Source organism: Oncorhynchus kisutch, linkage group LG8 (assembly GCF_002021735.2).
Source record: "Oncorhynchus kisutch isolate 150728-3 linkage group LG8, Okis_V2, whole genome shotgun sequence".
Lineage (NCBI taxonomy): Eukaryota > Metazoa > Chordata > Actinopteri > Salmoniformes > Salmonidae > Oncorhynchus > Oncorhynchus kisutch.
Window position 1 is genome coordinate 20,199,475 of NC_034181.2, and position 14,179 is coordinate 20,213,653.

General features: G+C 41.5%; 1 protein-coding gene across 6 annotated transcripts in view; it reads right to left on the reverse strand.

The window, feature by feature from the left end:
• Positions 1–35: 35 nt before the first annotated feature.
• Positions 36–14,179, reverse strand: part of LOC109896100 (serine/threonine-protein phosphatase 2B catalytic subunit gamma isoform) — a 43,287-nt gene continuing 29,143 nt past the window's right edge. Inside the window, exons 11-14 of one of the 6 annotated variants that reach the window (XM_031829764.1) lie at positions 12,907–12,994; positions 12,258–12,355; positions 10,648–10,674; positions 36–2,890 (exon numbers count right to left, since the gene is read on the reverse strand). In XM_031829764.1, the coding sequence (XP_031685624.1) occupies positions 2,757–2,890; positions 10,648–10,674; positions 12,258–12,355; positions 12,907–12,994 (347 nt within the window). In that variant the 3' untranslated portion in view covers positions 36–2,756. Of the gene's footprint in view, positions 2,900–10,647; positions 10,675–12,257; positions 12,356–12,906; positions 12,998–14,179 lie in introns of all 6 variants that reach the window. The other 5 variants (XM_020490340.2, XM_020490341.2, XM_020490339.2 and 2 more) reach the window with 5 other exon arrangements.

Consider the following 14,179-nt stretch of genomic DNA (forward strand, 5'->3'; position numbering starts at 1 on the left):
CTCAGAGCTAAAAACTCAGACAGCCAGGACAGGGAAACGCTTAGTATTTACATTTTATTTTTCAAGTGATTCATCTACATAGATTAAGATTTCATGGCCTCGCATGACAAGTACTGTACTTGACGAAAGGATTATTTATCCTTTTAACAGCTAAACACTTTTGAATGACATTTCTGTACATTCTGAGAAATATTTAAAAATTGACAAGAGGTCAGGAATACAGCCCTACTATGGGGCCTCTACTTCCCCCCCTAAGTCCTAGCTAACTTCACACCAAACCAACATTTTAAGCGGTTGAGAATGTGGGATTTTTTTTTTTAAAGAGCATCATTTGACCATTTTCTGAACCCACAATACAGTAGATTATGTTTTATTTTACTAACAAAAAGGGTCTGTAAATAAGCATCTAGGCAGTGACAACTCAATGAACCTGACCCACATTGAGTTGAAACAGGCTCCAGGATCTCTCCTTGACCACTGAACACCACAAGAACAGGCCATTCTCCCCCACCAGTCACACACAGGTGTTGGTGTTTGTTTAGGAAGTGGCATGGCACATTAAAAGCAACTTGTTTTAAAGCTGTATAATATATTATAAAAGGGAAAATTCACATGAGAATAACAAATCAATGCTTTTCTTGAATGATTGAAGACAATAGAATAACATGTGTCAGAAGCAGTTTTAGCCCCCCAAAAAATCTAGGGCTAAAACTCTAAGCACCGGTTCGAGTCACAAGTCCTAAAGAAGTCAATCATTAAAGGGTTCGGAGCAGGTGTTACAAAAGTGTCCAGTCCTCATTCCTGCCATGGAGGTGATAAAGACAAAAAGGTGTCAAGACCATAATACTCAAGACACTCAAATGAACATAGAAGAAACATCAGGAATTACTTCTCTTTTTTTACTGCATGATCAATGTATAGTCTGTAGTTTGCCCCCAACTTTGCACTACCACCAATACTGAGAATTGTGTCAGTCTGTGGGATACGTGATAAAGAGAAAGGAAATACCCAAAACAATCCTCACAGCATCACTGAGAATGACTCAATCTACTACTCTTCGGGCTACAGCATTCCTCAAACTGCTAGCAACTAAAGCATTTGATTGGAGCCCAGCTTTCCCTTCCGTTCATCACACTGGAGTCATCTAACACATATGCATCAAATCAACAGATGGAGTCAAGAAACCCCCAGAACATCCTTTCTGTAGTGTAGAGAGCAATATGAAATCAAAGTGTCATTATTAGTAGTATTATAACACAAATCTTATCTAAAATTAACATGGAGTTTCAGTTCATTTTGGGACAATATGAGCATTTTTTCCCCCCCATCTGCTCCATGGGAAATATTACCCCTCCATCTTGAGAAGAGGACACTGGTTGTTCTTCCTTGATATTAGATTGGTATGTATGTTTCTTTACCCAGCCAGAAAATCACTCTGCATAACAGTTGGCCACTCTCAGCTCAATGTCCCAGAAAAGCTAACCAAATAGCAGTGCCACCACCACCGAGTCTTCTTGGAGATGTACCAATACATACTGTATGTCTATAACCCCTTTTAATCAGACTTTGGTTTTGCAGAAGATTATCTAAATATATTATATAACACCCCCCAGCTGTTTGCAGTTAAGCACACTGGTAAAAATGTTAGTTGGTGACAGCCTGCAAGCAACACCAACACTATACAGATCACATAAAACCAGAGAAACTAACCACCATCCCTTGACACGTCACATCAATAATGGTAGCAAACTAGAATCAATTCTTCCATATACAATTTTTTCCATATAATTTGGAAAATGTACATTCACATGTCATTTAGCAGATGCTCTTATCCCGAGCAACTTACAGGAACAATTAGGTTTAAGTGCCTTGCTCAGGGGCACAGACAGATTGTTCACCTAGTCGGCTTGGGGATTTGAACCAGCGACCTTCCAGTGACTGGGCCAATGATCTTAAATCTCTAGGCTACCTGCTGCCCCAGGGCAGTTTCTCAAGGTTGAAAGATTAAACAGTTTACCCTAACTTTAAAATACAGGAGGAACACATTGACCCAAAGAATATCTAAACAGCATTCAGTGGTTTCATCAAAGAAATTGGACAAAAAAAAAAGCTGGTGTTTTTACTGGACTTCTACTAGAGGTATAAATAATCTTCTGCAATGGAGTCTCAAATCTAGTTCCCATAATAATTCTCTCCAGTTAATACACAATTTAAATATAAATGTATAAGAGCAGACACACTCAACGTTTCCCTTGTGAAACACATCAAATAGAAAAACTTGACTAAGAACAGATAAGGTCTCCTTCAATAACCACCTCATTCATCAACTCAAATTTACAAAATGGTTTTCACGGTTTTCACTCGGACATTTACCATTGTTATAAGAATGTCAGTATGCTTAGACATTTAAACATCTTAGAAATGTATGATTTCATAAAATTGTAGCTATGACATACCTAATAATTTAATTGAATAAATAAAATATGTGTTTCATTCATATGGTTTTACGGCATGGTGGCTGAAACCATTCTCCCAATGCTGTGCCATCTTCTCTACCCACGTTCTGTGCCTGTCCAACTGTATAGGCCAGCTGGGGGCAAATTCTCAATGAGACAGAGAGAGAAAGATGAGAGAGAACGTGAGGAGGGAGCGAGCGAGATAGAAGACAGAGTTAAAAGAGACAAAGATAGTTTGGGTGTATGAGACAGGGCCATGGCCTGGGGCTGGTGGGGATGAGAGGGGGTCTCTCTCCAGGTCTAGTCTGTGCCATTCTTGGGGGCATTTGGGTTGACTGGCTGCTGGCCATCCTTGCGTGGGGGCATTCTCTCATTGACTTTGTCCAGGCTCTGTGCCTCTGCAAAGTCCTTGATCTTCCTTTTGGGAGAGAAGCCTTGAATGGCTGGAAGGAAGAAACGAAAGAGGGACAATTAAAAATCAAAGGAAACAATGCTTTGAATACTTACACATTTAGTTAGTGAAAAATAGTTAGCCATTATACTGAACAAAAATATAAAAAAACGCAACAATTTCATTGAATTTACTGAGTTAGTCCATTTGAGCAAACCAGTCAATTGAAATAAATGCATTAGGTCTTAATCAATGGATTTCACATGACTGGAAATACAGATACCTTTTATTATAAAAAGAATGGGCCTCGGGATCTTGCCATGGTATTTTTGTGCATTCAAATTGCCATCGATAAAATGCAATTGTGCCCGTTGTCCATAGCTTACACCTGCCCATACCATAACCCCAGCACATACATAGCATGCTGACATCAGCCAACCGTTCACACACTCGACGCCATACATGTGGTCTGGGGTTGTGAGGCCGGTTGGACTGCCAAATTCTCCAAAACGACGTTGGAAACGGCTTATGGTAGAGAAATTAGCATCCAGTTCTCTGGCAACAGCTCTGGTGGACATTCCTGCAGTTTGCATGCCAATTGCACGCTCCCTCAAAACTTGACATCTCTGGCATTGTGTTGTGACCTTTTATTGTCCCCAGCACAAGGTTAACCTGTGTAATGATCACTGTTAAATCAGCTTCCTGATATGCCACACCTGTCAGGTGGATGGATTATCTTGGTAAAAGAGAAATGCTCACTAACAGAGATGTAAACAAATTTGTGCACAACATGAGAAATAAGCTTTTAGTGCGTATGGAACATTTTGGGGATCTTTTGTTTCAGCTCATGAAACATGGGACCAACACTTTACATGTTGCGTTTATATTTTTGTTCAGTGTATTTGAAGGATCTGCTATAAGGAATTGTAGGTAAAACCTGCAAAATGAAACAATTTACAGTTTTTTTGTGCAGATTCTCAGTTTTGCCTTGATTCGGTCAAATTGTATGCCCTTAGTGAACTCCAAGTTATTTTGTTACCAAATGCAGGTAATAGCTGACTGACTGAAAACAGTGCAGACATACATTGAATACACAGAAACACAGCAAGTCGTGTGGACAGAAACTATACGGTTGGCAAAACCACTGAACAAGCTACAACACCTCATAGTGAATGTGGGACTTACTGTAACATTCCAAGTTCCAAGGAGAAACCACAAAGAAAACATATACAGTAAGTAACTATTCCATTTTTTCCCATAATGTTTCAAAGAATGTGAACATTTAGAATAACAGGAAAATAACACCCTAAAATGGTAGTTTGAGTTGATTTTATGACGATGTGATCTATAAAACTGCACTCAAATGGGCACTTTAGCACACAACCAGAGATCTGGAGTTATAACTAACAGCTGAAGTGTCACAAACGCCTTAATACCTCTTAACATCAGTGAGAAATGAATCATTGCAAGGAAAGGCAAACAGTGGTACTTAATAGGTGAGTCGTACATAAAACATGCTCGGATAAACATAATATCATTGGACAGAAACCAAACTACCTATACTACTTCAAAAATGTGCATGCGGTCAAGGAGAGTATCTGAGTGCTAAGATGGTAACATGTCAACAGGAGCAGACAGTGACAGAGTAGCAACAGCCAAGTAGCATAACAGGATTAGACTGAAAATATCCCTGGATAGCCAGGAGGAGGTATGTTCCATCTCCATTAGTGATGATGGGAGGGCTAGAAGTCTTCGCTGGCTTTGCTCAGGGACCAGCTTCCTGGACCAGTGGAAAGGAAACCAGCAACCCCAACTCTCACCCATGTGGCCTCTGCCTACAGTTTGTCTACAAATCACTGCTAGGCCTAATGTCTGACTCTCTGTATCTGTGACGACTGTTTGGGCGTAGCCTTTATATTACCATGGTCCAGATCTTGCAATGCCCCTACGGCCTTAGGAATAACGTAACTGTCTGGTGCAGGTTGAGGTTCAAGCTAGTCTTTCCTGCCAAATGAAGAGCCCACTGCTTGGGCATGTGAGTCCTATTATGTACACTACCATGAGTATGTGGACACCTGCTCGTCGAACAAGTTCTTCCACACTTATCGTGACAAACTATTTCTGTATGGAAATTTCTGAAACAGGTAGGAGGCATCCCCAAAGTGTTGCCACAAAGTTGGAAGCACAGAATCGTCTAGAAAGTCATATGCTGTAGCTTTAATATTTCCCTTCACTGGAACTGAGAGGCCTAGCCCGAACCATGAAAAACAGCCCCAGACCATTATTCCTCCTCCGCCAAACTTTACAGTTAGCACTATGCATTGGCACAGGATTCTTCTGTCGGACTGCCAGATGGTGAAGCGTGATTCATCACTCCAGAGAACGAGTTTCCACTGCTCAAGAGTCCAATGGTGGCGAGCTTTACACCACTCCAGCCGAAGCTTGGCATTATGCATGGTGATCTTAAGCTTGTGTGCAGCTGCTCAGCTACGGAAACCCATTTCATAAAGCTCTCAACGTACATTTATTGTGCTGATGTTGCTCCCAGAGGCAGTTGTGAACTCTGTAGTGAGTGTTGCAACAGAAGACAGGTGATTTTTTACATGCTATGCGCTACAGCACTCTGTGGTCTAGTTCTGTGAGCATGTGTCGCCAACCACTTCACGGCTGAGCCGTTGTTGCGCCTAGACTTTTCCACCGGGCAGCTCTAGCAGGGCAGAAATTGGACAAACTGACTTGTTGGAAAGGTGGCATCCAATGACATTGCAAGTCACTGAGCTCATCAGTACGCACCATTCTACTGCCAATGTTTGTCTTTGGAGATTACATGGCTGTGTGCGTGATTTTATACACCTGTCAGCAATGGGTGTGGCTGAAATAGCCACATCCACTAGTTCGAAGGGGTGCATGCATACAAAGTATGTGAACCCTTTGGAATTACCTGGATTTCGGAATAAATTGGTCATCAAATTTGATCTGATCTTCATCTAAGTCACAACAATAGAGTGTGCTTAAAACTAATAACACTGACATTATTGTATTTTTCTTGTCGTCTATATCTCAGAAGACCTAAGATTAAGAATTGTTGATTTGCATAAAGCTGGAAAGGGTTACAGTAAGACAAATGGTCTATAAATTGAGAAAGTTCAGCACTGTTGCTACTTTCCCTGGGAGTGGCCATCCTGCAAAGATGACTGCAAGAGCACAGCGCAGAATGCTCAATGAGGTTAAGAAGAATGCTAGAATGTCAGCTAAAGACTTGCATATTGTAGACTCGTCAACAGAGATGTTAGGTTGTTTCAGAGATTTATCTAAAACAAGAATGGTATTCATGGGAGGACACCACGGAAGAAGCCACTGCTGTCCCTGGATGTTCCACAGCGCTACTGGCAAAATATTCTGTGGACAGATGAAACTACAGTTGAGTTGTTTGGAAGGAACACACAACACTGTGTGGAGAACAAAAGGCATAGAACACCAACATCAAAACTTCATTCCAACTGTAAAGTAAATTGGAGGGAGCATCATGGCCAGATTGCTATCATTGACAGAAAAATGAATTCCCAAGTTTATCAAGACATTTTGCAGGAGAATGTTAGGCTATCTGTCTGCCAATTGAAGCTTAACAGAGGTGATGCAACAGGACAACGACCCAAATCACAGAAGTAAATTAACAGAATAGCTTCAAAAGAAGAAAATACGCCTTCTGGAGTGGCCCTGTCATAGTCCTGACCTCAACCCAATTGAGATGCTGTGGCATGACCTCAAGAGAGCAGTTCACACCAGACATCCCATATATTGCTGAACTGAAACAGTTCCGTAAAGAGGAACGGTCCAAAATTCCTTCTGACTGCTGTGCAGGTCTGATCCGCAACTACAGAAAATTTTGAGGTTATTGCTGCCAAAAAAGGAGGGTCAACCAGTTATTTAATCCAATGATTCACGTACTTCCTACACCCTGCACTGAATGTTTACACGGTGTGTTCAATAAAGACATGAAAACGTATAATTGTTTGTTATTAGTTTAAGCAAAATGTGTTTGTCTATTGTTGTGACCTAGATGAAGATCAGATACAATTTATCCAGCAATCCAGGTATTTCCAAAGGGTTCACATACTTTTTCTTGCCACTAAAATATAACAATATACATACCATTGAAGTCGGAAGTTTACATACACTTAGGTTGGAGTCATTAAAACTTGTTTTCAACCACTCCACACTTTTCTTGTTAACAAACTATAGTTTTGGCAAGTCGGTCAGGATATCTACTTCATGCATGAGAAGTCATTTTTACGACAATTGTTCACAGACAGATTATTTAATTTATAATTCACTTTATCACAATTCCAGTGGGTCAGAAGTTTACACAATAAGTTGACTGTGCCTTTAAACAGCTTGGAAAATTGGCTTTAGAAGCTTCTGATAGGCTAATTGACATCATTTGAGTCAATTGGAGGTGCACCCGTGGATGTACTTCAAGGACTACCTTCAAACTCAGTGTCTCTTTGCTTGACATCATGGGAAAATCAAAAGAAATTAGCCAAGACGTCAGATTTTTTTTTTGTAGACCTCCACAAGTCTGGTTCATCCATGGGAGCAATTTCCAAACGCCTGAAGGCACCACATTCATCTATACAAATAATAGTACGCATGTATAAACACCATGGGACCACGCAGCCGTCATACTGTTCAGGAAGGAGACGTGTTCTGTCTCCTAGAGATGAACATACTTTGGTGCGAAGAGTGCAAATCAATTCCAGAACAGCAGCAAAGGACCTTGTGAAGATGCTGGAGGAAACAGGTACAAAAGTATCTAGATCCAGAGGAGAGGTCGACCGATTAATCGGAATGGCCGATTTCAAGTTTTCATAACAATCGGAAATCGGCATTTTTGGACACCGATTTGGCCGAAATCATCCATTTTTTTTTTTTTACACCTTTATATAACTAGGCAAGTCAGCTAAGAACACATTCTTATTTTCAATGAAGGCCTAGGAACGGTGGGTTAACTGCCTTGTTCAGGGGCAGAACGACAAATTATTTACCTTGTCAGCTTGGGGATTCATTTTTGCAACCTTCCGGTTACTAGTCCAAAGCTCTAACCACCTGCCATAAATTGCACTCCACGAGGAGCTTGCATGGCAGGCTGACTACCTGTTACGCCAAGGTAAGTTGCTAGCTAGCATTAAACTTATCTTATAAAAGACAATCTTAATATAATCACTAGGTTGACATTACTAGTTTATCTAGCGTGTCCTGCATTGCATATAATCGATGCAGTGCCTATTAATTTCTCATCGAATCCCAGCCTACTTCGCCAAACGAGTGATGATTTAGCACCAAACCTTAACCATTAAAATCAATGCCTTTCTTTAAAATCAATACACAAGTATATATTTTTAAACCTGCATATTTAGTTAATATTGCCTGCTAACATGAATTTCCTATTAGGGAAATTGTGTCACTTCTCTTGCGTTCCGTGCAAGCAGTCAGGGTATATGCAGCAGTTTGGGTCACCTGGCTCATTGCGAACTATGTGAAGTCCATTCATTCCTAACAAAGACCGTAATTATTTTGCCAGAATTGTACATAATTATGACATAACATTGAAGGTTGTACAATGTAACAGCAATATTTAGACTTGGGGATGCCACCCGTTAGATAAAATACGGAACGGTTCCGTATTTCACTAAAATAAACATTTGTTTTCGAAATGATTGATATGGTCGAACCCAGAAACTATGACCAAAGGCTCCTATTTCTGTGCGTTATGTTATAATTAAGTCTATGATTTGATATTTGACTGAGCGATGGTAGGCAGCAGCAGGCTCGTAAGCATTCATTCAAACAGCACTTTAGTGCATTTGCCAGCAGCTCTTCGCAATGTTTCATGCATTGAACTGTTTAGGACTTCAAGCCTATCAACTCCCGAGATTAGGCTGGTGTAACCGATGTGAAATGGCTAGCTAGTTAGCGGGGTTTGCGCGAATAGCGTTTCAATCGGTGACGTCACTCGCTCTGAGACTTGGAGTAGTTATTCCCCTTACTCTGCAAGGGCCGCGGCTTTTGTGGAGGGATGGGTAACGATGTTTCGAGGGTGGCTGTTGACGATGTGTTCCTGGTTCGAGCCCAGGTTGGGGAGAGGAGAGGGACGGAAGCTATACTGTTACACTGACAATACTAAAGTGCCTATAAGAACATCCAATAGTCAAAGGTATATGAAATACAAATCGTATAGATATTCCATAGAATATCGTATAGAAATATTCCAATAATTCCTGTAATAACTTCAACCTAAAACTTCTTACCTGGGAATATTGAAGACTCATGTTAAAAGGAACCACCAGCTTTCATATGTTCTGAGCAAGGAACTTAAACGTTAGCTTTTTTACATGAACATGTTTCATTATTTATTTGAGGCCAATTTGATTTTATTGATGTATTATATTAAGGTAAAAGAAAAAAGTGTTAATTCGGTATTGTTGTAATTGTCATTATTACAAATACATACGTGTATATATATATATATATATATATATTTTTATTTCTAAATCGGTATAGGCTTTTTTTGGTCCTCCAATAATCGGTGTCGGCGAAAAAAAAAAAAAAATCATAATCGGTCGACCTCTAGTCCTACATCAACATAACCTGAAAGGCCACTCAGCAAGGAAGAAGCCACTGCTCCAAAACCGCCATAAAAAGCCAGACTATGGTTTGCAACTGCACATGGGGACAAAAATCGTACTTTTTGAAGAAAGGTCCTCTGGTCTGATGAAACAAAAATATAACTGTTTGGCCATAATGACCATCATTATGTTTGGAGGAAAAAGGAGGAGGCTTGCAAGCCGAAGTCCACCATCCCAAACGTGAAGCACGTGGGTGGCAGCATCATGTTGTGGGGGTGCTTTGCTGCAGGAGGGACTGGTGCACTTCACAAAATAGATGGCATCATGAGGTAGGAAAATTGTGTGGATATATTGAAGCAACATCAAGACATCAGTCAGGAAGTTAAAGCTTGGTCGCAAATGGATCTTCAAATGGACAATGACCACAAGGATACTTCCAAAGTTGTGGCAAGGACAACAATGTCAAGGTATTGGAGTGGCCATCACAAAGCCCTGACCTCAATCCTATAGAAAATGTGTGGGCAGAACTGAAAAAGTATGTGCGAGCAAGGAGGCCTACAAACCTGACTCAGTTACACCAGCTCTGTCAGGAGGAATGGGCCAAATTCACCCAACTTATTGTGGGATGCTTGTGGAAGGCTACCTGAAACATTTGACCCAAGTTTAACAATTTAAAGGCAATGTTACCAAATACTAATTCAGTGTATGTAAACTTCTGACCCAATGGGAATGTGGTGAAAGAAATAAAAGCTGAAAAATAACTACTATTATTCTGACATTTCATTCTTAAAATAAAGTGGTTATCCTAACTGACCTAAGACAGGGAATTTATACTAGGATTAAATGTCAGGAATTGTGTATAACTGAGTTTAAATGTATTTGGCTAAGATGTATGTAAACTTCCAACTTCAACTGTGTACACACACACACACACAGTAGTTGCAGGCACGGGTAATGCAAGAGCAGCCATTTTGCAAAGTGACGTACATCAATCCATGACAAAGCATTTCATGAACCACACACAGTGAACATACAACAAGAATAACAAAACAAACATTTCAAAAGTGACAAAAACAGGAGTGCATAGAACATTTAAAGCAGGCCCCATTTGAAAACGTTAAAAGTTAAACAAGGACAAGACACTGAGGGAGGGATCCGGGGACCACTTGCGTACCTTTGGCCTCCGCGGCCTCAGCGGCAGCTATGTCAATGTGAGTAGTGGTGAGAAGGAGAAAAGTGAGTCATCAATGCAGAGACCAAATAACATCAATAACAGAACAGACAGAGCCAACCAACCAGGAAAACAGGTTATACATGCTTATAAAGGCTACTCCCTGAGCAACAGCACAATTCAAATACACCTCAAAACGTTTTTAGTGTGATGAGAGTCCGCCTCCCTAATGACAATTTATTATTTTAGGATTAGGAGCACCCACAAGGCTCTGGTCAACAGTAGGCCACTATAGGGAACAGAGTGTCATCTAGGACAGTACCAGTGAGAGCGGCCTGCAGGAGATCTAGGTTGCTAGCTGCTGTTAAAGGGTCATGAGGGCTTAGATGTGGATGGACAGAGATTGTCCATTGCTTAATGAAGTGTGTTATGGCTCAGTTCTCAAAGGAGATGACAGCTTTAATCTTTCTATTCAACTTGTTCTTAATGAGGTGCTCTGTTACTGGTGTCACTCTGAATAACACATGGTGAATCTAGCTCTGAGACCATAACAGAACTCTGAATACAATAGCTAAAGTAAGGCATTTCCCACTTTAGTTTTCAAAGAGCACTGGCACTGCAGTCAAAACGGCTCAGCATTTCCCTAAACATCACCGGAGCACTGTCAGGTAGCAGTGAAGACAAACAGGGATGTAATGAACCAGAACACACAACCTATCCAGGGTTTTAACTTGGCCAGTCAGCCTAGCCTCCTCAATGTTAAAGCCTTGGTCAGACTGGAGGGGCGAAAGACACAGGGTGCGTCCCAATTACTAATGGGGGTCTGGTCATAAACAGTGCACTCGATTGTGAATAGGATGGCATTTGGGACGCAGCCTGAGACAGACAATGGCATTCTGGTAAAGGTCACGTCGTGTGGTTTCTCTCTGAGTGCTCACAGCTTTGTGGCGACGTTCAGTACACCTCCGCCTCGCCTGGGAGACCAGCCCCCAACATGCCCTTCTCTCCTTCCTGCTGACAGGCCTGGTGTGTGTGTGTGTGTGTGTATTTCCCCCGCTGGCTGGGCTGGTTGACCTTTAGATCAGGGCTACGGCCACTTCAGTGACAGGCGGCTCTGAGCCGACCCCCCGGACACCCTCCCACAGTCCCCCCTCTACCCCACGGGGACAGCTGGCTTGATACAGAGCCCAAGACAGACGAAGGTTGTGTCCCAAATCAAAACATCTTCCCTTTATAGTGACCAGTATAGTGACCAGGAGTGAGGGCAGCAATCTAACATGATGTTCATCTAATGTATATTAACAAAGGCCAGGTGTAGGCATCAGCGACAGTGATGGTTTCCAGAAGAGCTGGGTATATTATGTTTTTTTCCCTGAAAGTGAACTTATTCATGTCAAAATGCAAAACATTGAGTGAAGTGTACATCCTTCGGTTTACTGTGACTGAGGTAAGGCTGTGTCTCTAGTGCAGGTTAAAAATGCATGGCACCCCAGGGCCCTCTGAGGGTAGGGCATGGGAAACGGGTGGAGCTGGGGGTACAAGAGAGAGGAGGACAGAGACAGCAGGGTGAGGGTAGACACGGGAGGATGAGGGAGGGTGAAAGGAACACTTACCAGTCTGCAAGGTCTGTTTGCCGCCTGATAACACTCCTAGAGGCAGCGATCCAGTTGGGGTCAGTCCTTTGAGTGTCAGCACACTCTCACTCTCCTCCCTGAAGAACGAGAGAGAAACAGGAGAGAAAGGAGAAGTTAACTTATGTAGTTACGTTAAAACACTCCTCTGTAGCATCCAATGACATCCCTGTATATGGGCCACTAATAGACCTACCTATAGAACATGTGTGAATTCTAGGATCTATGTACCGATCTGCATCTCCCTTTCCCCATTGCATTTGAGTGGCTGGCTAATGTCATTACACAGCCTCACCACGGTGCTGTGTCGTGACTCACTTTTGCCTGCTTATTAAACCTCAGAACCAGCACTGTGTTTTCAAACATTACTTCATTATGCACTTAACTGACTTCAGTCATGTCATGAACTAGACTCAAGTCTAAACTAAAAATAGACTTCAGTCTACTCCCAACCTCAAGGTCTTTAGTCTTTGGGTGCGTCTGAAACGGCAACCTATTCCCTAAAGTGTACTACTTATAGCCAAAGCCCTAGGGCCCTGGTCAAAACTAGTGCACTATACAGGGAGGAGGGTGCAATTTGGGACACAATATAATGCTGTCTGGTGTGATACTGAGAGAGAGACCTTCTCACCTGAGAACAGAGAAGACTCTGGCCATCTTCCCAATGGCTCGGATCTTATTCCGGATGACCTCTTTGCGTACCGCTGGTATTCCACCGTCTTCTCATTAAATACAAGGGGGAAAAAATATCCTAAGCAATGTTGGAGATTTCATATTGCATTGCAATGGTTTCTACCATTTGACATACGCCAAGTCTACAAAACAACACATTAGTCCATGCCCCAACGAATTGAGGCTGTTCAGAGGAAAAAAGGGGGTGCAGCTAAATATTAGGAAGGTGTTCAATTGTTGGAAAAATTACTTGTGTCATGCACAAAGTAGATGCCCTAACCGACTTGCCAAAACTATGGTTTATTAACTTCTTGGTGACAGAGGGGCAGTATTGAGTAGCTTGGATGAATAAGGTGCCCAGAGTAAATTTCCTGCTACTCTGTCCCAGATGCTAATATATGCATATTATTATTATAGTATTGGATAGAAAACACTGACGTTTCCAAAACTATGAATGATGTCTGTGAGTATAACAGAATTCATATGGCAGGCGAAAACCTGAGAAAAATCCAACCAGGAAGTGGGAAATCTGAGACTTGTAGTTTAACGCAACCAATATCCCAACATCTACAATAGGGACTTCCTACAGCTTCCACTAGATGTCAACAGTCTTTAGAACTTTGTTTGAGGCTTCTACTGTGAAGTGGGACCAAATGAGAGAGGAATGAGCCAGGTGTCTGGCAGAGTGCCACAGGCTCTGAGGCGCGGTCAAGAGAGAGTTAGCTCTCGTTCCATTACTTTTCCACAGACATAGGAATTCTCCGGTTGAAACATTATTGAAGATTTATGATAAAAACACCCTAAAAATTGATTCTATACTTTGACAAGTTTGACAAGTTTCTACGGGCTGTAACGGAACTTTTTGAGCTTTTCGTCCGATGTGCGGCTGGACCTGAACACGCTTTTGGAATTGTTTACCAAATGCCCTAACAAAAGAAGCTATTTGGACATAAATGATGGACATTATCGAACAAAACAAACATTTGTGGAACTGTGATTCCTGGGAGTGCATTCTGATGATCATCAAAGGTAAGTGAATATTTATAATGCTATTTCTGACTTCTGTTGACTATCTTTTTGGCTGCTTTGTTGTCTGAACGCTGTACTCAGATTATTGCATGGTTTACTTTTTACGTAAAGTTTTTTTGAAATCTGACACAGCGTTTGCATTAAGGAGAAGTATCTTAATTCCATGTATAACTTGTATTTTCATCAACATTTATGAGTATTTC